This window comes from Taurulus bubalis, assembly GCF_910589615.1.
Source record: "Taurulus bubalis genome assembly, chromosome: 9".
Taxonomy (NCBI): Eukaryota; Metazoa; Chordata; class Actinopteri; order Perciformes; family Cottidae; genus Taurulus; species Taurulus bubalis.
This window is the reverse complement of record NC_136597.1, coordinates 18,118,341-18,144,106: the sequence shown is the minus strand read 5'-3', so window position 1 is coordinate 18,144,106 and position 25,766 is coordinate 18,118,341. Positions and strand designations below refer to the sequence as shown.

At 38.9% G+C, this 25,766-nt stretch overlaps 3 protein-coding genes across 5 annotated transcripts; 2 read left to right on the top strand and 1 right to left on the bottom strand.

Annotated features, from left to right (window-relative positions):
* Window positions 1–88: 88 nt before the first annotated feature.
* Window positions 89–10,573, top strand: ap4e1 (adaptor related protein complex 4 subunit epsilon 1; the record flags this gene model as incomplete). The annotated part of the gene is made up of 21 exons (XM_079223036.1): window positions 89–229; window positions 1,564–1,635; window positions 1,749–1,872; window positions 2,081–2,154; window positions 2,232–2,353; window positions 2,493–2,652; window positions 2,730–2,896; window positions 3,012–3,085; window positions 3,174–3,296; window positions 3,403–3,512; window positions 3,600–3,739; window positions 4,402–4,514; window positions 4,646–4,764; window positions 5,433–5,735; window positions 6,354–6,465; window positions 6,555–6,693; window positions 6,773–7,028; window positions 7,276–7,827; window positions 7,919–8,109; window positions 8,192–8,352; window positions 9,016–10,573. 21 exons carry the CDS (start codon window positions 89–91, stop codon window positions 9,174–9,176), a joined length of 3,414 nt encoding a protein of 1,137 aa, XP_079079162.1. The 3' UTR covers window positions 9,177–10,573.
* A 1,390-nt stretch (window positions 10,574–11,963) lies between these two features.
* LOC306741099 (brain aromatase-like) lies at window positions 11,964–14,674 on the bottom strand (the record flags this gene model as incomplete). Its single annotated transcript, XM_079223352.1, has 9 exons — window positions 11,964–12,215; window positions 12,301–12,539; window positions 12,636–12,798; window positions 12,886–13,000; window positions 13,087–13,201; window positions 13,338–13,514; window positions 13,617–13,771; window positions 13,843–13,993; window positions 14,530–14,674. The coding sequence occupies 9 exons, from the start codon at window positions 14,672–14,674 to the stop codon at window positions 11,964–11,966; spliced, it is 1,512 nt and encodes a 503-aa protein (XP_079079478.1).
* A 1,916-nt stretch (window positions 14,675–16,590) lies between these two features.
* Window positions 16,591–25,560, top strand: LOC306741436 (uncharacterized protein). 3 transcript variants are annotated; one of them, XM_079223722.1, is made up of 33 exons: window positions 16,591–16,929; window positions 17,841–17,892; window positions 17,992–18,009; window positions 18,096–18,167; window positions 18,543–18,635; window positions 18,802–18,903; window positions 19,283–19,339; window positions 19,456–19,539; window positions 19,742–19,813; window positions 20,199–20,273; window positions 20,443–20,529; window positions 20,619–20,708; window positions 20,855–20,932; window positions 21,027–21,101; window positions 21,322–21,402; window positions 21,496–21,588; window positions 21,675–21,749; window positions 21,889–21,969; window positions 22,061–22,153; window positions 22,240–22,314; window positions 22,461–22,541; window positions 22,633–22,725; window positions 22,812–22,886; window positions 23,028–23,108; window positions 23,200–23,292; window positions 23,379–23,453; window positions 23,594–23,674; window positions 23,762–23,854; window positions 23,941–24,009; window positions 24,166–24,225; window positions 24,474–24,599; window positions 24,714–24,864; window positions 24,957–25,560. In XM_079223722.1, exons 1-33 carry the CDS (start codon window positions 16,612–16,614, stop codon window positions 25,426–25,428), a joined length of 3,321 nt encoding a protein of 1,106 aa, XP_079079848.1. In that variant the 5' UTR covers window positions 16,591–16,611; the 3' UTR covers window positions 25,429–25,560. The 3 variants fall into 3 exon arrangements, with proteins under 3 accessions (XP_079079848.1, XP_079079847.1, XP_079079849.1); XM_079223721.1 differs by having other exon boundaries at window positions 24,151–24,225; XM_079223723.1 differs by lacking the exon at window positions 18,802–18,903 and having other exon boundaries at window positions 24,151–24,225.
* Window positions 25,561–25,766: the final 206 nt, after the last annotated feature.

The window sequence follows — 25,766 nt, the reverse complement described above, 5'->3', positions numbered from 1 at the left end:
CTTACTCTGTTTAAGAAGCTGTTACTAGGATGGATAGATGATTTAATAAGGGCATTTTTTAAGAAGAAAAAACAGCTGGAAAGCCAAAATGAGCGACGTTGTGGAGAAGACCCTGACAGCTCTGCCGAGCCTACTGTCTTTAGACTCTCACTCTGGATCTACAAAACTGTCCTCCACCTCGAAACTAGGAAACCTCATCAGAGGTATCACCGAGTTAACGTCCAAACATGTGAGTCCGTCGTTAAAAATGGAAAAAATGGAGCGCAGGTGAAATAACACGAGTCATCGTTAGATGATGTGCCCTAACGTTAGCTTGCTAAAATGTCTCTGCTAACCTAAAACAAAGGTGTGTTTACGTGTTTTAACCCACTTACATAGGCCGTGTGCTCCCTGCTTTACAGACTATGTTTTAGACTGATTTACAGGTACCTTCTCGTCCCTGCTATGTTATTATCACGTGATAATATTGGCAAAAACAGAGCTGGGACTATTTTTAAACCTTGTCCTTGTTGGTGCGTTCAAGTGTTTGTGATAAACTCAGTTATTCGAAGAGTCAGCTGCCAATATGCTTTGCATTCACAAACTGTGTTGCAGAAAAGTAAAACTTGGAAGGCAAATATGGACATTGTGACAAATATTTCTGCTGTCCAGCCAGTTCTCAAGTCCCACTCCTTAGTGTTGTAATATCCCGTAAACACGTGAATGCACCAATCAGAACAAGTTTGAATGATATTGGCTAGATATGAATGATGTTCACTGTGATGTGTTGCCTTTCTATAAAGTCTCTACAACTTGATTTTCAGTGTATACTTGCATGGTATACTGTAGGCAATAGATATAAGTAATGTCAAGTGTATTTCATTGTTTTATTGTTTGGTTTATTAACACAAAGATGTATTCACAGTCCACCAGCCTTTGTCAAGATCAAGATGATATCACTTTGAGAGTCTTACCTAAGAAATATGAAAAAACAGAACTGAAAACTAGAAAGTTAAAGCATATCAACAGTCACTGCTAATTTATTTTTAAGAAGCAGACAAAGTTATCCAAAAAGCACATAATAATTAGTATAATAAACTAATACAAATGAAACAGTTGTAAGACATTTTTTAGAGGCGTAAATATTCATAGATTGATAATCATAAAGCAATACATTAATATATCCACACTCTTATGAGGTTTGCTGTGTATTCGCCACTGTTTCACATTTGCATTAAAGTTAGGAGTGTTTGACACCTTTAATTAAAGGAGGCAGCTTGTTCCATTCAAAGCATCAGCACATTGTAAAGAGAAGAATCCATACTTATTGTTGTCTTAAATCTATAAAGGTTTAAATATGCTTCACAGGCTATGATATTATGAATTTAAACATCTCTCACCTTTTTGAAATAACTACCTGGACACATTTCTCTGTAAGATTCTAATAAGTAGCTAATGGACTGAAATATGTTCTTGTAACCTAACATGACCATTGGCAGCAAACAGCATGGTCGTGTCTTATGTTAGCAGGCATGTTGTCTCTCTTTGATCTTAACATCCTGAAGTGTGCTTCCTTTTTTTCAGGAAGAGGAAAAACTTATTCAACGTGAACTAGTATCTATCAAAGAGCAGGTGTCCTCCCCGAACACCTCCATGGTACGATTCTCCTGATTTTCCAATTTGGTTTAAGAAAGCAGATGAGTCCAGATGAAGTGATGCCTTCAGTTATTGATATCTATACTTTTTCCTTGTGTCATAATCTCATCCAGCGGCAGATGAAGGAGCTCATGGTGAGATCGATCTACTGTGAAATGCTCGGTTACGAGGCTTCGTTCAGCTATATTCACGCCATCAAACTGGCTCAACAAGGCACTGCTCTGGAGAAAAGAGTTGGTATGTATGTTTGTTTGTGATGAGCTGTGAAGCTTCGTCCTTCTTCAGAGTCCTTACTCAATCACTCTTTAATACTAACTTTGTCTCATTATCAACACAGAGGCATGATAAGTAGATTAGAGCTTTTAAAGCTTCAAAGCAACTTTAACTCACTGCATCTTTCTGAACATCTTTGAGCAAAAGGTACGTTTGTGTTTCTGTATTGCAGGTTATCTCGCCGTGTCTTTGTTTCTGAACGAAAGTCACGAGCTGCTTCTTCTCCTTGTGAACACTGTATTAAAGGTGGGTTCTATGTTTTTACATAATTTGTCATTGGCTCCTTTTTTTAGCGGAGTAGTTGATGTATTTTGTGTTTTCAGGATCTTCAGAGCACAAATCTTATTGAAGTGTGCATGGCTCTCACTGTTGTCAGCCAAATGTTCCCCAAAGATATGATTCCTGCAATCCTTCCTCTGGTTGAGGAGAAACTTAATCACCCAAAGTAAGAAACGCTCTTTAAATTCCAAGTCTAAATAGTCACCAATATGCATTAAAGTGAATTTATTCATATGGTAAACTGGAGCATGAAAAATCAGCCTGAATATTATGATTCATAAGTGTTTCTCCGAACATATTTGCAGAGAAATCATTCGAAGAAAAGCAGTCCTGGCACTGTATAAATTCTACCTAATAGCACCTAATCAAGTTCAACACATCCACAACAAGTTTCGTAAAGCTCTCTGTGACAAGGACCCTGGCGTCATGACGGCGTCACTGCACATCTACCTACAGATGATCCAGGTAATTAGTTTTTCTGGACTCTGAATATTCTGGTGTGATGAATCCAGCCTTATTACATATTATTTATTTTGTGACAGGATAATCCAGAAGGTTATAAAGACCTGACAGCAAGTTTTGTCACCATACTGAAGCAAGTGGTGGGAGGAAAACTGCCCATGGACTTTAACTATCACAGCGTTCCTGCTCCATGGCTGCAAATGCAGCTTCTCAGAATACTGGCTTTTCTTGGGAAAAATGATCAGAGGTGATTATTTTGTTTGAGGTTGTTGTTTTGTCTGGTTGTTTATGCCATGATGTAGCTGTGCTTTGTACTCAAATCCTTGTGAGTACATTTTGTGAGTCTATTCCTTGTGTAACAGTACAAGTGAGATCATGTATGAAGTCCTCGATGAGTCTTTACGAAGAGCAGAGATAAATCATAACATCACCTATGGTATGTCCAATTTAAAGTGTCATTTTTTGCAAATTTGGTTGTCTAAAATTATTTGAGTATTGTATTTACACACTTTCTTTATTTCCAGCAATATTATATGAGTGTGTAAAATGCATTTACACAATTCATCCCAAATCTGAACTTTTGGAAAAAGCTGCAAAGTGCATTGGCAACTTTGTTCTGTCACCGAAGATTAATCTCAAATATCTCGGTAAGATTCAAATAAAACATTTGATTGAAGTATTTTTTTTTTACATTCACAATCCAGACTTCAGATATTGACTGTAGTATATTTTTTTTATTTGGTGTTACTGTAGGCTTGAAGGCCCTCACCTATGTGGTCCAGCAGGATCCTAAACTGGCCCTGCAGCATCAGATGACCATCATAGAGTGTCTCGATCACCCCGACCTCATCATCAAGCGTGAGGTGAGGCAGATACTGATGCACTCTGGATTTTGGTGTCATAGAATTGTAGGTTTTTAGCATCATGTGACTTGTTCTGTTGTCTTATAGACACTGGAGTTGCTCTTTCGGATCACTAACGCTCAGAATGTCACAGTCATCGTCGAGAAGATGCTGGAGTTCCTGCGCGTCAATAAAGATGACTACACTACAATTGACCTGGTGGGGAAGGTGGCAGAGTTGGCAGAAAAATATCCTTAAATATATATATATATATTTATTTACTTCTGATGGCCCACTGCAACTGCATAATTAGAAAACACATACAACAATGCGCCAGAGTTATATAAATACGCTGCTATAAATACTGAAATAAGAGCCTGCAATGCCCACTGCCTTGTATGTCTGATCCAAAAAGCTAATTGTGCATACGGTAAAATAAGTTTATCATGGTGGTGAAGCAGTACCTTTCTTGTTGTATACAGTACCTCTTTATGGCAGCTTTGTATTGAAGTTAAACACAAAATGCAATTATTCAGGCCTTCAACAAGCAAGATAAAGTGTGTTTTATAAAACTGAATGCTCACAATCTTGAAAAGTAAGACTTTAGGTTCTGACTTAAAAGGGTCACAAATAGGATTTAATTTTCACAACTTCCTGCTTCCTTCAGACATTTAGTTAAGACAACGTCAGTAATCCTGTTAGAAAGCGTGTTCAGCAACACATTTTGTTCACCACCATAACTGCTTAACAGCGTACCAGTATTCGGCTAGAACTACTGTTGGTGTTTAAATTCAATTAAAATTAGATATGAGTTGAAAAACAGAAATCCAGTCTTTTAAAATCATGCTGTTGTATTATTTATACCTTTTTTTTTATTGTGTCAATTGTGTTTTCCTATGAACCATTATACATATGCACCAGACAATGAATGGTTCATCGAGACCATGAGCACAGTGTTTTCAGTAGGTGGAGACATGATGCAGCCTGACATCCCAAACAGTTTCCTTAAACTGCTCTCTGAGGGTGAGACACACACACAGACTCAACTTATACTGTAATTGTTGTTCTGCTGTGTTGTAATATTTCACTTCAGTTATTTGCTGCTGATTCTTATTCTTGTAATGCTAATGTTTATTTAATATTTAATGGCCTAGGATTTGACAGTGTGGAGGAAGACAGGAAGTTGAGGATGTTTGCTGTGGATTCATATGTTTCTCTGCTGCAAAGAGAGCCTGGCATACTGCCACAGCGCTTCCTCCAAGTCATCAGCTGGGTGAGTGTTGTATGCACATGAAGCCATTTGTATCATCCTTATGTAATCCTACTAATATGAGAACAAGAAGCAGAAGAGGGACAATTTAAACAAGGTATAAAGCATGAAGCACATTTTACTAATTACTTTCCAATTTCCAGGCATATGAAAGAACAGTGACATTTTGGAAGAGATAAAATATAGAATGCATTTCAGTGAAAATTGGGATGAATAACTACCGGTACAGAAAAAAAGAAACCACAAAAAGAAACAATACCTGTTTAAAAGTGAAAGTGTTTTACTATCCTGATGGATGATCAGAAGTGAGAAGATCTCAAGCAGTTCACAGGGATTTAAGAGGTCTGCAGTGCCACTGAACACAGGTCGGGTCACGCTGAGTTTAAACCTGGCCAGTAAGATCCCAATGTCAATTTCATGTATACATACAGTATATATCTGATACCGTGGTGACACCTGTGAATATTTTTTTACAGGAATAACACAAAAATACTTCACGGTAGATAAAACAAAAATAAATTCTTCAACACATCTTTTACAGATTAAAAACATTCAATAACACTACTCTTCTTTAATTGTGCTTCAAAATGTAACTCACAACACACTATCTATGGAAACTGTGCAGGACAGAACAACACACTCAATGTTTGCCCTTTCTGTGCCGTACGCAGGTCCTCGGTGAATACTCCAATCTGAGGGAGGAACTTGAAGTGGCCACAGTCCTGAGGCTGCTGGCCAAACTTTTGGACATGAAGAGCACCAGCAGTGAAACCAAGAGCTGGGTCCTCATGGCAATGACCAAGCTCTGTGAGGGCGGGGCAGGTGTTTCTGTGGCCCAGGAGGTTTGTGAAACATACGGCAGCTCCCTGGACACAGTACTGAGACAGAGAGCTCAGGAGCTGCAGCGCCTCAGCCAAGACTGTGAACTACGAGCCAGGGTGCTACCCCGAGACGCCGGCCTGGAGCCCCTGGAGGTAACATACGTACGCTGAAGAATCACAATAATAATGTTTAAGTGTGCGGTGTATTGTCAATGTAATGTTGTTTTCAGTCAATATGCATGGTCACCTGGTATTGGAGACATTTCATTTGGCTTTGAAAGACCGCTACTGTTGAAACTTGATATAACTTTATGAACCTCAGTTTCTTTGTAGTTCCTCCTCTCTGGCAGAGTAAGTCCTTTTTATCTGATAGTTGGAAAACAAAACCTGCCTACACTTGCCTCTCCATGACACACAGTATATTAAATTCATTACTGTTTTCATCAAGATAATGGGGATCATCATTTCAGCTCTAATCAAAGCAGCTGTTAAAGCATGTCTAGAGTTGTCTGATGGGTCCGGTTATCACAGAACTCCATTCAGTATCGGATGGAAGTAGAGAACAATAATTGTATTCTAAATACATAAATGCTTCCTCTGGTTGTTTAATATTTCTTTTGTGACAAAAAAAGTGTAAAGATTATACATATGAGTCATATTTGCAAGCACACACAAATAACATGTTTAGTCCTGCAGAACTTTTCCCAATTATCTTCCCATTTCCACTAAAGGAGAAGTTTAAACTTTGTTGTTATTGATGTTGGTTTCTAGGTGGATTCTTCTCTGTCCTTTCTGGATGGATTTGTGTCAGAGGCGTTGGCTGCTGGCGCTGCTCCATACAAACCTTCCCATCAACGGCAGGAAGAGCTAGCTCAGGAAAAAGGTAAAAAATGTAGGTTTAGATTTTGGCAGATTTGGCCTCATAAGCACTGCCTTGTTTTGATTTGTTCTGACTGTGTTTTTTTGCCTCAGCGTTGAGCCTGGAGCCATACGGCCTGTCCCTGCCCATCAGCATGTCCTCCTGCAACATCGCAGACAGACAGTCTCCTACACTGTTGTCTGTGAGCTCTGGTCTGTCGGGCGATAGCCCCGACCTCTCTCACAAAGGAGGGTACGTGGACGTCTGATTTTAAAATAGGTTACACACAAATGCACGACTGGCTTCGAACTTTTTTGTTTTTTTGTTTCAGCTCGACAACGCTGAAGCTGGACGGTGTGAAGAGGGTGTGGGGGAGGGAGGGCTACCTGGCGCTGAGGGAACCTGGGGAGGAGTCTGCCCATGTTGAGGTTCCCAGTCCCCTCCGGTCACCCAGCCAGCAGGAAGAGGCTGACGGTTCACACAGCCAGACTCCCACTCCGGTATCGACCCCTCAGCCCGAACAAGAGAAACAGCAGCTGGCCTCTTCGCTGTTTGTCGGCCTGGGCTCCCAAAGCTCTGTGTGTCTGGTGAGCTTTTTAATTCTTCTTTTTTAATTTGAGGTCAAGTCTGAAGTAAAAATGCTAAGTGTGATTAATGTGTTTGATATTAAAATTCCAATATAAGATTCAATGAATACTGAAAGTCATCTACTCACATTTGATAGATATGAATCTGGTGGTCTTAATGCTCACTTTACAGATTTTAAAACTGACTGGAGGCGCAGGTTAAGGCTATGCATGCATATGTTACAACTAAAACTTTTCCTTTTAACAGATGGGAAAATCTGAGTCGACAACCCAGCGATTCAGAAGAAAGGCAAAAGGTCCGGTCTCGTCCTCGGGTGCCACCAAGCATATATCTAACACCCTCGTCTCCACTACGAGCACAGCGACTAATTTGCTGTGTAACAACCTCCTGGACTCCACCATCACCTCAGACCTGGCTGTTTCTTCACTCGAACAGACGTCCCAACTCTCTCAGGGTCCCGCTGCTGCAAACGGCACATGTGATGTAGATTTAACACTCAGTGACATGAAGGAAAGTAGCCCCGCTCTCATTAGGGAAAACACTGTTGTAGCTGCTGATCCGGCTCCACATGAAGACCCAGACAAGCTTAAAGACTTGTGCCTCAGTACTCATCTTCCTGCAGAGTTCTCTGGACTCAGTCACTCAGAAATCACTCCTTTGTGCACAAACCAAACCCTGGATCTGTCAGCCTGTCATTTGCAGAAAGAGGATTCTTTAGCGCTGGTTGTTTTCATTTACAACTCCTCTGACTCTGACATTCAGCAGATACGACTAGAGCTTGAATCAAATGAACTTGAGGTACAGTAACTATTGAGAATTATTAGTGTAAGTCTTACACTCTGGTTAGGCTTTCATATACAATGGTGTTTTGTTGTTATGCTTGTTTCAGGTATCCTGTGTGTGTGACAGTCCAGTGCAGGAGGCGAGAAGCCACAGCGTAGCAGTGTGTCAGTATTCCCTGACTGTGAAGAGGCCTTCAGTCCATGTTGAGGTGGTTGGGGTGGTGTCTTACCAGTTTCCTGCCGGGACGCCAAAGTCGGCGCAGTTCTCATACAAACTTCCTCTATCCAGCTTCATCAGGTGAAATATGTCCTTCCTTTTCACACGTGTGATCTTGCAGAGAAGATTAGTCGCTTACTGTAATTTCACATGTTTCCTTCAGACCTTTGAACGTGTCCACAGAGGAGTACGGGGCAATGTGGCTGGACTTCTCTCATGATACGAAGCAGAAGCTGACCCTGATAAGTGACGGCCAAGAACCTCTCACGGACTCGCTGAATGTGCTGAAGAAGAAACTTAAGCTTCATGTCGTGGAAATCATAGGTGAACAGACACTAAGTTCAAATTTGAAATGTAAAAGCTGAGCTTTTAGACAGTTACTGTTGTAACAAGTCCCAGAAGGTACATGTTCCCGTCTCACAAGAAAAACATGCAGATACATTAAAAAGACTTGGTGTACGTATGGCCTTATATACACCTATATATTTATGCCTTTACATGTACCCCCCCATGAGTTTATATAGATAGTTAGATAGATAGATATAAAGTATGAAAGTCTTAACGCAAAGTCCACTTACTCGCATTTTCCAGAGCTTTTAAACTTGCTGGTGAAGACCAAGAGATGTGATCGAAGTTTTCCGGGGAAAAAAACAATAAAGTGTACCTGTGGCTTTATTAATTTGAATGAATTGGCGATTAATGCTAACTTACATCTTATGCCAGAGAAGCAATGCATCAGATGCAACAATCAGGGTTGAATTACTCACTTGTTCCAGAGCATTAGAGCTTGTTTATTTTGTCAACTGCCGTTAAAGATCCAAAATGAACGCCCAGGTCAGCTTAGTTTTGTTAACAATATTTCCGAGCATCTTGAAATGACATACATACATATGTGAAAGGTGCAGCGGCACAGTATTTGACCAATAGGTGGATATGTGTTAAATGCAGTATGTATTTGTAATCAACCTTTATTATTCTTCCCCACAGGTATGGAAGGTATTGTAGCTTGCCGGCTGCTTCGAGATCAGCCGTGTTTGATGCACTGTCGCCTACATGCGGGAACGCTGTCCGTGTGGCTGCGCTCTCCGGTCCCCGACCTGCCCGACTGCCTGATGTACCACTGTCAGAGAGCTTTAGAGGAGCACTGAGCCTCCGACTGCAACTCCTCCACTTACCCCACTGAGCAACGTGACCGCCTAACCCTCAACCTCTGAAGAAGAAGGTACACAGAGCAACAGCGCAGAACATCTTTATATTACAGTGTTGATTATTTGTTTATCTCTTCCACTATAAGTTACAACAATTTGAGTTTTGTCCTCAAATCATTTATTTTCAACAGGTAAATTGCTGGAATAATTCACAGGCTCACAACTGTTTGAATATCATGGCTGGAATAACCTCAGGGCCAAATGATTGTATTTTAACCTTTTGTGAGTGTTTGACATTTCAGAATAACAATAATGTCTTAAAATGATGATGACAGGGCTTCACTTGAAAACTTCAATGGGTTCGAACATTGTTAGTAGTGAAATTAATAATAAGTATATTATTCTTGGTGAAAGTCATTAATTTCTACAGTTATTGTTTGCACCCCTGGTCTGTATGTTGAAGAAAAAGAGAGAGATCATGTCCTGCGTTTTAATATGTAACATGATTTAAAAAAAAAAAAATCTGCTATATTGTCTTGACTAGAACAATCATAACAGTTTTAATCAGACAAAGACAAAAATGTAATTTGGGTTATTTTCAAGTTCATCAATACTGACTGAAATGGAAAGACTGACATATTCTTGCATTAGACTGGTTAATGTTTGTTATTAGGTATTTTGGAGAAGCACAGGGAAAATATTGATTTGTTTTAAGATGGCCAAATTAATTGTTCATTATTTCTGGCGTGGAAACAAACCATTGCTTTTCGATGAAAACCTCCTCGTCTTGCATCCCTCTTTGTTTTTAGGATGGCGTCAACGTATTTATTTTATCTATGATGAGAGCGTTTTGTCTTAAACAAGCAACAATGTCACTCTGTGATGTTCATATTGTCCATTTGTCATTGTGATGCATCTCAGGTTTTCCTCCTGTTTTGCAGACGCTGCCTGCTGTGTGATATGATTATCTATGCACTCATGTTTCTGTTAGTTTGGGTGAGAGGTGGATTTTAGTGGTCTTTTGATTATTCTATTTTTGTATCAATGCAGTATTAAAAACATATTTATTGAATTTATATTCTTACCAAAAATATTTTTTATGAATTTTTCTGAAAGTCATCGTGTTCCATTGCGCTGTTTGACCGTGCTGTGCCAGATTGGATTTGCTCAGCCTGTATTATTTTTGGTAGTATTTGTTGGTCTTTGTTGCCTGTGTCCTTGTTGGACGTACAGCGTGAAGCTAGCAGTGTGTCTAAAGCTCAACTTTAACCCGACGCCTTATGTTCTAACGCCATAGTGGCGTGTTTGATTTGTGCCTGTGGTACAGAGGAAGTCCTTGTTTCTTACCGTGCCTGTCACTACAGTCTGCTAACTTGTGAATAAATCTAACACATGCAAACTAACTTGACTTTGATTCAACGATTATTCATGAAATAAACACAGATGTGCTGGACTTGAAGCAAAGCGGGACATTATTACAGTAAAGAAAAACATTTCTGATGATCTTTCCTCTCATGTGGTATTTGCTTCATGGAAAGAATACTATTTCAAATATTTATTGAATGGGTTTTGTTTACTTACTACAAACAAAAAATATATATATTAGTATCATTTGATTTGCATCCTTTGTCATACAGTCCACATATAAAAATATTTTTTCAACATTTTGTTATAGAGATTTAACATGAAAACACTACATAAGATAGTGAGGGTTAATGAGTTTTTATCTGGATTCATAATGCATTTTCACCCAATATTTTATATATTACAGTGTGCGCTGAAATTCTATACTATTCTATACTTTAACATTGATATTTTAACTTTGATAATGTTTAAAACAGTAACCCCTATAATGCTAAAGGAAACAGATACTGTCTGGTCAAAATGGTTTCCATTTGTAGGATCAACATTACAAAATTAAAAACTAGCTGTTTGATTCAGTCAAACAAAACCAAGTTAGCTCAACATAAGGATATGCATTTCATTTAAATAATATATTATGTTAATATTAATTTTGATACCTCAAGACAGCAAAACAAAAACTATATCCATGTCCATCCTGTTTTTCCATATCATATGGGCCCGGACATCATGCTAGCACTGCTCTGTATCAAGTAACACCTTCAGTCGTATTTGTTAAAGATGTCAAAGTAGACGAAACATCAGTTGTGACATCACACATTTAGTTTAAAAGAGATCTGCAGGGATGACGTCTTTTTGTATCGCACTGGTTCCCTCGACAAAAAGCCAGTGGGGTTTCCCATTGGATTTGTAATTATTGCAGAAATATATTGCAGAGATCTGTGACAAACACAAGGTTATGATACTTTCACGCATTAATGCGATCAGCAGATGTAAAATGCTAATGTGAGGCTACAAACAAACCCCACCACAGTCAAAGGACTTTGCATCATCGCCACGAAGCTTAAAGCAGACTTGTGTTTGGCGTGATGACAACTGCCTTTTTTAATACACGTAAAAACTAAACAAAATCCAAGAGAGAGGGATTTACTGACATATTATATATCGAACATTTTAAAACATCTTAAACTTGTGTTAGCCCATATTTCAGGCATCTCACCAAAGACCCATTTAAAACACCCATTGACTTCGAGACAGGGGAACCATTTCCTGGTTGTTGGACTCATTCCTACAGCTATAAAACCCAGAGTACCACAGTTTGTGGGTTTTTGCACATTTATGCAATCTTGTAACCAGGGAATATTTCTGTACCAGTGACATACTTCACCAAGTAGTTTACACGTAAACGTGACCCCTGCATGTGTCTCAGTGCTGACTGTGCTGAGTTAATGTCGTTCGAGGGATGAAGCGCATGGACAGGCCGTGCTCGTCCTCCACAGGCTGCTGCGACAGGTTGTTGGTCTGCCGGATGCTGCTGAGGGTGCAGCCCTGGCGAGGACACACGGTGTAACGAGACAACAGGGTGACCAGGATGGCCTTCATCATCACCATGGCGATGTGTTTGCCCACGCAGGAACGAGGCCCACACCCGAACGGCTGGAAGAAACGACTGGGCACCTGCCAACCAGAGGAGGTAAAACACTGAGCTGCTGCTTGGTGTTTCTTGAGCCACATGATGTTGCACAACATTCACCTGACTTACTGTTTTGTCAAAGTTCATCAAGTTGAACTCTTTTGGTTTTGGGAAGAATTCGGTCTTATGCATAAGACCGATGTTGAGAATGATGTTGGTTCCTTTTGTGATTTTAGTGCCTTCGATGTTGTCATCCTCCAGAGCTTTTCGCATCGTGAAATCAACCACTGGATGAAACCTCAAAGACTCATTGATGAAACTCTCCAGCACTTTCAAGCTTTGATAATCAATGTTTTCACCTTCTTCACCTGGAAATTAAAACGCAGCATTTATGGATCGTTAGAATAGTTTTGTCTTTAGCTGTCAGAGTGTAAGAGAGAATAATACAGCACAAATGCGCTCACTCAAGACAGTGTTCATCTCCTCTACTATCCTCAGCTCTACATCTGGGTTTTGTTTCAGCAGCATCAGCATGAAGAAGAGGCTGATGGAAAGTGTGTCTGGTGCCGCAATCACCATTTCCAGCACGCACTGCCTGACGTTATCTGCTGATAGCTCTCCGACATTCTGTTCAAAAGAAAGTAAAGGTATGCGGCAAACACGTGATATGATCAGGAACACGCAGGCGGTGTATATTTATCAAAAGGGAAAAACCTGAGCAAAAATGAGCTCTGTTGCAAAGTCAAGATCATCATCCAACTTCTCAGACTCATTTATAATCTTTCTTTTCATTTCAAGAAGGCTCTCCATCACGTCCTGCAGCTCCTGGCTGTTTACACAAAAAGCAACGCATAGATTAGGTTGAAGAAACCCAAAACTAAATGTTGAGTTGTTGTGATTTGTGAGTATCCATACGCCGCTCTCTTGTGCTTGTTGTACAGCCATCCAATCTTGAAAAATATATCAGGCTTTATAAGAACTGTTTGCCAGGTCTCAAAGTAGTTGTGGATTTTCATCAGCAAGTCCTTTTCTGAGGAATGAGGAACAACAACAACAACAACAAAACAGGAGTCATTAGCTGCACTGCAAGAATGTGAAATAGTATTTGCTGGCAGAAAATACTCAGTTTGAGTGTAGAATGTGCAGAAAATAACCATGCAGCTGACCGTTGAGCGGCACCCTGAGGAAAAGCCTGTTGGAGATGTCCACCACTATGACTCTTAGCAGATTGAGAGCGTCCACGTGTCTGGAGGGGTCTGTCATCTTCTGCAAGTGGTCCAGATGTTTGGCTGTGGAGCTCACACAGATTTGCACCGTACTCTGGAGTCCTGGGCCAGTCAGAGCTGTAAAGCAACCACGAAACAGGACAGCAGTGAGAGAGAGGTATGAAATAAGGTGCCATAGTACTCTGACTCCATACTCTCTTGTGTAAGGTTGTTGCTTACCTTTATAAAAATATGTCCTCATTTTTCTCCAGAGCAAGACATTGCTGTTGAAGATGATACCCCTCCCCTCCATCCCGATGCACTCCAGCCCTTTTTTGCTTCCAAATCTGGCCGTGTAGTGGGCGCTCCTCAGAACATGATACACTGCTGAAGATCTGCAAGAGTAGCCAGGCTTTGACTCAGATCCATGGGATAAAATGTGAGTTTTTAATCTGAAAAGACTTGCCCGCTGAGAATGAGGGTCTCCTCGCCATTAATCCACACCCGGACCATGCTGCCATATTTGTTGTTATAGTAGTTGCTCGCTGTTCCTATCCCTGTCCAGATGAACCTGCTGTAGGAGAGGATAGGACCGAGTCCTGCCATGAAGGATGGACCTGGCAGAAATAAACAGGTGTTGACTGAAGACATAATAGACCCCAGGCTGCTAATGTACAAGTGAAAACAGAGGTCTTCCTGTATGGAAATCAGTTATTGTTATTTAACCAAAAACATTTATTTTGGCTCGAAGTTTGATCGTACACTATTATTAAAAATATACTTTAATTATTCAATGTACAAAACTCTTCAAATTGGCATGAATGTTCCAAAAAAAAATACAGTATTGCCAAAGCATTAAGATAACAACATTACAGTAAATTAATTAAAAGAAGAAAAAAACAGTTGTGTTTCTTGACACAATAAAATGATTAGTTTGTGCATGTGTGTGTGTGTGTGTGTGTGTGTGTGTTGGTCAGAGTATATCATGAGGCAAACATGTGCCGTGTTACCTTCTCTCTCTCTCTCTCTCTCTCTCTCTCTCTCTCTCTCTCTCTCTCCCTCTCTCTCTAGCTCACACATGCAGTCGATTGTGGACAACATGTGGATAAATCTATGCAAGTGTTGTCCAAGAACAGATGCTGTGGTTTCTTACCGGCTATCTGTGACCGGTTTATTCGGCTCCAGGCCGTGAACAGCAGCAGTAAGAGCAGTAGAAGCAGAACGGTGGTGACTTCAGACATTGTGTTCACAATCTCGGCACTAATGGTGAGCGTCTCCGGCGGCTGCATCCTCTTCATAAACACACACAGGAACAGGCTTCTGTCTGTCCAGTGCTCATAAAGCTTCCGTCTCATTTTAATAACCAGCAGACAAAACAAGTTCATCCATTTGTTAAAATAAAACAAGGGAAAAACTAAATCCGGGAACATCCCTTGTAATTATCTTGTCCTTGCGTATAATACAGCAATGGAACACATTAAAACCAAAATACACCCACACAAAGCTTTATGATGAACTATGTGTTACTCAGACAGCTGCTCATCTAATATGTCACTTTGTGGGCGACAGGTTATTCCCTCATTTCTTTTAATGTTATTGCAGGTTTATCCTGCTCATAATATTAGTGCCTTCTCTCAAGATATCATGTACATTGAGTTGCAAATATTCTGGACAGAACTCATCCTAATAAAACATGAGAGCATTAGTTTCAATTGAATTTCATTACTAACATGTGTGTTAAACTTCAGTGTAGCTAACACAGTCTGGCAATACAGGGACAACATCCACATAATTCAATTAAATTAAAGTAATTAAAGTACAAATTTAGATAATATTTGTTCAACATACTATGCTCAGATGTTTCTACATATTTTGAATTGTTCGTTAAAATATAATACTTACTTTGCTTGTTCTTTTCGACTGCGGACGAGTTAGAGTGCAGTTTAAAGTGATGCAGTGCTTCCTCCACTGGTTGTAAGGATGATCAACAGTCACAGTCATTCAAGTGTTTATAAATCCTTGGTTAAGCCCTCATTTTACTGGTTGCTTGGAAACGGCCACTTTGGGTTTACAAGTACCAATAGATGGCCGAACAGTGCACAGGCCAGATAACAGTGCACGTCTTAACCACAAAAAGAACAAAAAAGTGGTATTTATTCATAAGAATGCAAAACCTGCAGGTCTTTCATCCCTTTTACTCTGCAGCTGTTTTTTTTTTTATGGATTTACTTCACATTTAGCTTTGTTCAAAAGAAAGAAACCCCACTGTCTTCCCCCTGAGCAGGCTTTTCAAGGAGAACTTAATTAGCTGGGTCAGGCTGACCCGAGTCAAAGGGAGTAGGGATTTACTCAGCAGTTCAGAATAGGAAAGACGAGAAATAGAACATGTCAGCTTTATTATTTAAGAATTGAAAGTCTTGAACATGTCATGAACTGGTGTGCTCCTTTAAAAATGAGAATGGATACAAAATCAAAAAGGGGAAACAGTGTTCATGCAGAGATTGTGCGCTTCTGACGAGCTGTCCTTCAAGCTTTCTACCTGAATAGCTGGTATTCTGTTGATGAAGATGTTGGCCTCAGATTTAAGGGTTTGGGTGGGGGCTTTTATCCCAAGTTGGCTGAAAAACCTGCTCTCCTCATTGTAGTGGAGCCTAAACTGGAAAATAAGAACTTCTTTTGCAAATGGAGAACTTTACTGTAACTATTCTATATTTGTAAATGCATAACGCCATAAATGAAAAACACGCTTGACACACGCACACGCACACGCACACACACACACACACACACACACACACACACACACACACACACACAGTCTTTTATGGAAAGCTTCTGAAAGCTCTTTTGTACATCCAAAGAATGCTCCACTTGTTCACAACTTATTTATTCCACTTCCATGTAATTTTGTGTAGGACGGACTGTTTGCAATATTGAGGGGAAGAGCATCTGAATGATGAGAAACATGAAGGCGTGTCATTCTGGAAATATGTCCATTAGCGGCTTCTGAATGAAGTAGGCTTACAGATTTGAACTATTTCCCAGACGCTTGTTGTTGCGCAATGCATCGTGTGGTTCCATAGTTACAAACAGATCTTGACATGTTTATTTCTCGAGCGTAGTTTCCCTCTGACGTCTCATTTGTTGGCAAGTGGTCAGATATGTGCTGTATGTGTTTGTGAATGTCAGAGCTCAGATTACTCTGCAGTGGAGGAAGAGTGAGCAGGGCACAAACATGAAGGAGAGTGGAGTTTTTCTGCCGTGGAAAGTGCTGCTGGTGGGGATGTGTGCGTTGCTGCTCCTGAGCTCAGGAGGTTTAGTGTTCCTGCTGGTGCGACAGAAAGAGCTGACTGAGGAGCTGGTGAGGTTGGACGGCCAGGTGCAGGAGCTGTCACAGAGCTGCAGGCTGCAGGCAGTCCTCCGGCCCGCGGACCCGGTCGAGGCTGGAGACCTAAAGAAGCTCCAGCGCAGCAGAAGAAACCAGGAGGGAGAACCAACGCAAAGCGGGGACGAGCAGGATATGATGATGCTGATGTCATACTCCATGATTCCTGTAAGACACCGACATGCTTTAATGTGGGCTCTTCATATGAGATTGTGAATATTGCAAACTGTTACTTCAGTGAAAAACATGAGAAGAGAATTCCTCATGATGTTATAATGAGACAGAAGAGAGGCGAGATTTTTTAATAGAAACATTTCCTTTTGGGATAATAAGTATGTCCGTGAAATGCAAAGAATCCAAGAGTCAGTTGCAGTGATTTGTTTTTACACTGCGTGTTTCCAGGATAAATGGCGTGGATCAGTGGAGCGTGACTGCTCCTCCCTCAACTGCGCTCACGTCCGATGGGAACTGGCATTTCTCCAGAGGGCGCTACTGTATTTTCTGACATTATCATTACTCTCGTATTTTACGAAAATAAAGTCTAGTTTTATTATTCATCTGATTGATTAATAATCACTAATAATAGTTAAGGCTATATCTAGCATCATCTTTTATTTTCTGGATTAGTTGATTCATTGTTTAAAGAAAGTAGCACTTTAGTTGCACTTAAATGGCACTTACTTGCAGCACTTTGTAGTCTGGCTTTCTTGAAGAAATTGTACTTTCTTGATTCTTGTTGTTCTGAGTTTGTACTCATGGTTGAATGCACTTATTGTAAGTCACTTTGGATAAAAGCGTCAGCTTAATGAAATGTAAAAATGGCAGAAGGTAGGGAAAAATGCTCAAAGCAAGTTCCCAGAGTACCAAATGATTAATTGATTATCAGCTATTCTTGTGTCGAAAATCAATTCACCATATACTATTTTAAGTTCTAATAATAGGATTATTGGGAAATTAAAATAATAAATAATTTATTTAGTAATCTTCTCTCAAATCGTGAGAGCAAATGGGTCACATTATAAAGCTTTCAGATGTTGTAACGATCAATACTGACTTACCGTCTGTCTTCTTTATTTCAGGTCAAAGCCTTCATGGATCTGTGTAATAGCTCCAGAGGACTTTGTTTAACAGGTGCACTTCCATTCCAGTTCTGTGATTTTTATTGCTGCTGATGCTTCCACTCTTTTTGACTTGTGTAAAATATCTATTTATCCCCCACCCCCTCCCAAGGCCCAGCTGGACCACCAGGTAAAAAGAAACACTTTAATGAACTTCATCAGTTATTTAAACTAAGCTGAATGTGTTACTGCAGCCACAGTACTTGTGCCTGTTAGGTTTGCCTGGTAGAGCTGGTTCATCAGGACCTCGGGGTGTGGCCGGGCCGGAGGGGAGACGGGGAAGAAGAGGTGAGAGATCTGTTGTGTCAAATAGGACTAACATTAGGTCTCACTAGGTGTGCACCACAACAGACAGATATACTCAGAAAGTCAGTCACAAGTTTCAAACAATCTACCATTGTTCAGCCATCGTCACATAACATGACAATACCACTCGCTTTTCTGTCGCTGCCACATTAGAGATTGATTTAGTTGAAAAAGTTTACTGGACTGATTACACCTGAATTATGCTGGTTTCAGATCAGCTCGGTTGTATTTAGCACTTTGAGACTTCATGTTTAAAATGTATGTTTACATGTTCTCAGTCCTACAATTAACACACGATCATCCTGTTTTTCATTTCCATTTTCAACTCATTGGTTTAAACTAAATACCTGTCAATAGGACTTCCTGGTGAAAAAGGAGAACCAGGACCTAAAGGAGACCCTGGGCCTCCCCGACTGAAAGGAGAGACCTATAATGAGATTCTCATTGAGGGTGAGTGGTGACGACATATTTGAACATGATTTAAATAGCGTGATTAACAGAGAGAAAGTCAGTCACACTTTGTTGTTGGTGGAAAGTACCGGTCATTGATCAGCAGTATTGTTTAATCGGCCAGTTTTACATGTCTGACATACAGCCACTGCATGTTTATTTAAAGGTCCAGCAGGTCCACCTGGTCCACCTGGTCCTGCTTGTTATTGTAATGAAGTGAGAAATAAGACCATCGGAGAACACATCCGTCAAAACAACATCTTGATGGGCGAGAAGAACAGAATCATTGATCAGTAAACCGGCAAAAATTGCTCTTCAAATAAACGACACCAAGGCCTTTTCTATAAAAAAATAATAATAATAGTGATAACAAATTCAGCCTTCTCTAGACAAACATTGTGTCCACACCACTTTATTTAATAAAGGAGCAGTGTGCAGGATTGAGGTGGATTTATTGTCAGAATTGGAATATAGTTATGTTTTCATTAGTGTGTAATCACCTGAAACTAGGGTTGTGTTTTTGTTACCTTGGAATGGGCCTTCATATCTACATAAAGTGTTGGCTATTCCTGTTATGATAGTTATTATTTTTTTAAAAGTTGGCAAAAAGTTAACCTTCTATTTCTTCTCTTCCTCTACATATTTAGATGCATCTCCTTCTGTGAATAACGTAGAAAAGCGCAACTCAACAATGAACAAGAATGGTAGGAAGAAATTCTGAATTTACATTTAGTGTACAACATTTATATGAGTTAATGATTATAGGATGTCTGTGACTTAGTAATAATAATAGTAATGTATGATGTCTTTATTTCCACAGAATCACCCCATCTAGTAAACGAGAGCAGATATGTTTTGAATGTTACTGCCTCTAAAAAAGCTCTCGACCCAAGTACGGACTCTAGTAAGCAAAATCTAAATCTGATCCTCGAACTGCTTTGCCAATAAAAACATACGAGTGTACATAAAGCAGGCCAGTGCAGAGAATGTTACAGAGGCATCAATTAACGTATTAACAGGAGATACTGAAACTCACTCTTGAAATGTTTGGACATGCAGATTTGATCTTAACTTCACTCTGTACTCATCTTATTAAATCTCCACAGTGTTACCAACACCACATCCAACTCATACAGCTCCAGGTGTTTTTAACGTTACTGACTCTGCTAAGGATTCTGGTAAGCAAAATCTAAAGCTTTCTTTCCCCATTCAGTTCTGACTTTTGGAATAACAAAACAGGTAGGAATTTGATCCAATAATTGCTTTGCGGATAAAAACATACTAGTGGACATACAGCAGGTCAATTCGCTTTTGAGTATAAAACACAATGGTGGGGAAGAGATGTAATGAATCTCAGATAACGCTACCAGCTTGTGAAGATAGTGAGCTGAGACATTTGTGTTCAACTCATCAACATCGTCAATGAGCAAAAAAAACCACTTCAGCTCTTTTCAACATACTGGATACTTGCCTTAAAAGACAAGTGATCATCAATTGAAAACACAACTCAATCTGTTGATCATTTCTGGTAACAATTTTCATGTGAACTGAATCCTTTTACAGCCCCACGTACTCCAGACAGAAACAGAAACACCTTCAATGGCAGCGGAAACATTAAAGAAACACCAACGAAAAGTGGTAAAAAAAAAACTGTTCGATTTCGGAATTTGTTTTTGGCATCAGTATTGACCAAAGCACACATGTTTAGTTCGATCAAGGCATACATTTAAAATCTAGTTGACAACCATTTTGAATGTCAGGAAGATTGTATTGTATGTATGGTAATCCAAATTCTGTTTTCTCTTAGTATCACCTCGCCCAGATTACAGACAGGACATGTGGATGGAAACCAGTACAGAGAAGGTTACAGAGGCAGCAATTAACGTATTAACAGGTAGGAGGTGCTGAAACATTCTAAAAATGTTTATATGCTCAGATTTGATCTTAATTTCATACCGTACTCATCTTATTAAATCTCCACAGTGTTACCAACAACACATACAACTCATAAAGCCTCAGATGTTTTTAACGTTACTGACTCTGAGAAACTGCGAGAGACGGATAAGGAATCTGGTAAGCAACTAGCAACATAATCTACACACACGTATTTACACATATACACGTCCACATACACATCGACACACACAAAGAATCAAGTATCTGCAGGAAAATGCGCTCTGTGACTGTGATGATGAAACTCAATACCTTTTATTTTCCAGACTCAGTATCATTTCATAATGACTACAACCATGACACACAGAATAACACAGATAATGTTTCAGGAGGAACAATACGAGGTACACACAGGTACACACACTCTGTTTTGAATTATGAGTAAGCAAAGTGACCATAACTTTAAAAACAATATAAATGTTTCATTTCATTCAACAGTTCCTCTTTCTGTGGACCAAAACAGGGATTTCCTTAATATCAGTGGAACTATTATTAATGTACCCATGAAAAGTGGTAAGAAACTGTCTATTGGTCTCACAATTTGGTATCAGTGTTGCACGCAAACGGAATAAAAGTCCAATGTTTACAATAGTTCAAGACTCACAATATATCTCCTAAAAAATGTTTTCATAAATTTGACTAGCAATACGTGATATGCTGATTGTGAATTAGGAATTCGAGTTTTAATTATATTGAATATTTGTACTAGTTGAATCTCATTTTCTTTCTGCAGAATCACCAACTCCTCGTCCAACTGACAACAGCAGAGATGTCACTGACTCTGAGAAACTTCTAGACACAAACAAGAAAGCTGGTAAACAAACAATTTGAGCAAAAAGAGACGTAAAAACTAACTTTTACGATATGAGAAAAAATGTTAAACCCCAAACTTTGTTTTCTTTTCTAGAGTCAGTATCATTTCATCAAGACGACCACCATGCCATGTTGAACGATACCAAGAGAGAACATGTTACAAAAGGACCAATTAAGATATTAACAGGTAGAAACACTGTGTTTTGAATTGTCAGTAAAGTGGGTGACCATAACTGTATAATGTTTTATTAAAAGTTTCATTTCATTCAACAGTTACTCTTTCGGTGGACCAAAACAGTGATTCATCCATTAACAGTGCAGCCATTATTGATGCACCCATGCAAAGTGGTAAGAAACTTTCTATTTGTGCCATTTTTTGGTATCAGTGTTGATCAATTCACACATGGCTTTTTTTTATCTTCCCTTTAAAAGAAGTACATATAATATTTCTACCATCTCTAGTTGAATCTCATTTTTCTTTCTGCAGAATCACCAACTCCTCGTCCAACTGACAACAGCAGAGATGTCACTGACTCTGAGAAACTTCTAGACACAAACAAGGAAGCTGGTAAAGAAACAATTTGAGCAGCAAGAGACTTAAAGACAAACTTTGACCATATGAACTAAAGTTAAATCCCAAACTTTGTTTGATTTTCCAGAGTCAGTATCATTTCATCAAGACGACCACCATGGCATGTTGCACGATATCAAGGGAGAAAATGTTACAAAAGGACCAATTAAGTTATTAACAGGTAGAAACACTGTGTTTTGAATTGTCAGTAAAGTGGGTGACCATAACTTTAAAACGTTGTATTAAATGTTTAATTTCATTCAACAGTTCCTCTTTCTGTGGACCAAAACAGCGACTCCTTCAATAACAGTGCAGCCATTATTGATGCACCCATGCAAAGTGGTAAGAAACTGTCTATTTGTGTCATTGTTTGGTATCAGTGTTGATCAATTCACACATTTAGTTTCAGTAGTTTTTATCATCCCTTTAAAAGAAGTACATATAATATTTATACCATCTCTAGTTGAATCTCATTTTTCTTTCTGCAGAATCACCAACTCCTCGTCCAACTGACAACAGCAGAGATGTCACTGAATCTGAGAAACTTTTAGACACAAACAAGGAAGCTGGTAAAGAAACAATTTGAGCAGCAAGAGACTTAAAGACAAACTTTGACCATATGAACAAAAGTTAAACCCTAAACTTTGTTTGATTTTTCAGAGTCAGTATCATTTCATCAAAACGACCACCATGCCATGTTGAACGATACCAAGAGAGAACATGTTACAAAGGGACCAATTAAGTTATTAACAGGTAGAAACACTGTGTTTTGAATTGTCAGTAAAGTGGGTGACCATAACTGTATAATGTTTTATTAAAAGTTTCATTTCATTCAACAGTTACTCTTTCTGTGGACCAAAACAGTGATTCATCCAATAACAGTGCAGCCATTATTGATGCACCCATGCAAAGTGGTAAGAAACTTTCTATTTGTGCCATTTTTTGGTATCAGTGTTGATCAATTCACACATGGCTTTTTTTTTTATCTTCCCTTTAAAAGAAGTACATGTAATATTTATACCATCTCTAGTTGAATCTCATTTTTCTTTCTGCAGAATCACCAACTCCTCGTCCAACTGACAACAGCAGAGATGTCACTGAATCTGAGAAACTTCTAGACACAAACAAGGAAGCTGGTAAAGAAACAATTTGAGCAGCAAGAGACTTAAAGACAAACTTTGACCATATGAACAAAAGTTAAACCCTAAACTTTGTTTGATTTTCCAGAGTCAGTATCATTTCATCAAAACGACAACCATGCCATGTTGAACGATACCAAGAGAGAACATGTTACAAAAGGACCAATTAAGTTATTAACAGGTAGAAACACTGTGTTTTGAATTGTCAGTAAAGTGGGTGACCATAACTTTAAAACATTGTATTAAAAGTTTAATTTCATTCAACAGTTCCTCTTTCTGTGGACCAAAACAGTGATTCATCCAATAACAGTGCAGCCATTATTGATGCACCCATGCAAAGTGGTAAGAAACTGTCCATTTGTGCCATTGTTTGGTAACAGTGTTGATCAATTCATACGTAGATTTTTTTAAATCTTCCCTTTAAAAGAAGTACATTTAATATTTCTACCATCTCTAGTTGAATCTCATTTTTCTTTCTGCAGAATCACCAACTCCTCGTCCAACTGACAACAGCAGAGATGTCACTGACTCTGAGAAACTTTTAGACACAAACAAGGAAGCTGGTAAACAAACAATTTGAGCAGCAAGAGACTTAAAGACAAACTTTGACGACATGAGAAAAAGTTAAACCCGTAACTTTTATCTTCTAGAGTCAATATCATTTCATCAAGACGACGACCATGACATGTTGAATGATACCGAGAGAGAAAATGTTACAGACCGACGGATAACATTATTAACAGGTAGAAACACTGTGTTTTGAATTATGACTAAAGTGAGTGACCATAACTGTAAAACGTTATATACAATGTTATTTTTCATTCCACAGCTCCACTTTCCGCGGACCAAAACAGTGATGCGTTCAACAATGCTACAGAGGCACCAATACAATTAACAGGTAAGAAATGCTCCTTTTCAAATGATATGTAAAAGTAATAATATTACTGTTGAAATATTTGGTTATGTCTTTTGTCTTATTTTGATGCTGCACTATAACACCATTAGTGTCTATGTGTATTTGTTTGCTTTCATGTTTCAGCCTCACTTTCTGTAGATCTGGAGGGGGAGGCCTTCAACATCAGTGGAAATATGATCAAAACCCCCATGAAAAGTGGTAAGAAACTGTTTGTGTCCGCAGTGTGGCTTTAATAATAACCAATAATCTTATTAAGATTCTTATAAGATTTTGCTTTTTTCTCAAAGCCCATCAATCATTCTTAAATCCTCTCTATCTATCTATCTATCTATCTATCTATCTATCTATCTATCTATCTATCTATCTATCTATCTATCTATCTATCTATCTATCTATCTATCTATCTAATAACTTATTCACATACTGAACACATCTTCTTTCATTAGAGTGCAACATTAGAACTATTAAATGTCCGGAGAAATCCATCAAAATGAAAAGCACTTTTGGAGCCTGGATGTCCGATGCATCCCGGCTGGATGGAGGGCGATACTGGCTGGCCGATCATTTTTCAGGTGTTTTATTTATGTATTTATGTTTCCAGTAATCACAAGTCTACAAATCATTCATCAAATATATTTGTGAGTTTTTGTGTATTTACAGTAAACACTGAAACATTTCTCTCCCAGGTCGAGTTTTGGTGGAGCACAGGAACATTTCAACATTTCATGATACAAGCAAAAACATTATAGACGTTAGGAGGTACTTCCAGGGCTGTGGTCATGTTGTTTATAAGCGGTCATTTTACTTTCACAACGCGGGAACAAACCGACTTATAGAGTAAGTGATTGTATTAACTTGTATAATACTTGGTCTCTTCCTTATTAACTTACTCATACTAACTTTTTTTTAACTTGTGTAATATTTTACAGATTTGACCTGAACACTGGTGAAACAAACACTCTGACTATGCCAAACAGCAGATATCACAACCTGAAGTATCTTTTCGGAAACTCAAAGACATATTTCAAGTTTGCTGTGGATGAAAATGGACTGTGGGTCATTTTTGCAGCAGATACAGATGATGATGATACGATGGTTGCAAAGATTAACACTGACAGATTCTCTGTGGAGTCAGTCATTAACACTCGCTACCCTACAACTAAAGCAGGAAATGCTTTCATTGTATGTGGGGTGCTATATTTTACAGATGACAAAGACAGAAAAGTTACATATGGCTTTGATTTAAAGAAAGAGAGTCCTCTGGATGCAAGTTTTGATTTAAGGCCAGCCAATGGCATCTTGGCAATGCTGTCATATTATCCCAACAGAAAGCTTCTGTATATGTGGGACAACGGCAGTGTGAAAATATGCAAAGTTAAACTCAAACCGATCAAGAAATAATCACAAAACGTATCAAATGAGCAATAAAGTTATTTGTAAATTCTCAGTTGATCTCCGAGAATTTCTTGAAACACTGACTCGATTTTGAGGAGGCTTCGGTCACACTGGATGTTGTTCATAATAAATATGTTACTCAAATGACTGACTTCTGATGTTTATGTGTTGATTCCAAGATACTACTTTCAATGTCACTATTGAACATGAAGGCCATTTAAACATTCTGGATAATGTTAATTTATATATATACACATATATATATATATATATATATATATATATATATATATATATATATGTGTATATATATATACAATATATATATATACACATATATATAT

Excerpts from the sequence above, each read along its gene's own strand:
- LOC306741436 (XM_079223721.1), top strand. The coding sequence starts at position 16,612 with ATGAAGGAGAGTGGAGTTTTTCTGCCGTGGAAAGTGCTGCTGGTGGGG. Across the intron at positions 18,904-19,282 it reads TCAAAACAACATCTTGATGG|ATGCATCTCCTTCTGTGAAT; the intron begins GCGAGAAGAACA and ends CTACATATTTAG. Across the intron at positions 23,675-23,761 it reads AGACACAAACAAGGAAGCTG|AGTCAATATCATTTCATCAA; the intron begins GTAAACAAACAA and ends TTTATCTTCTAG.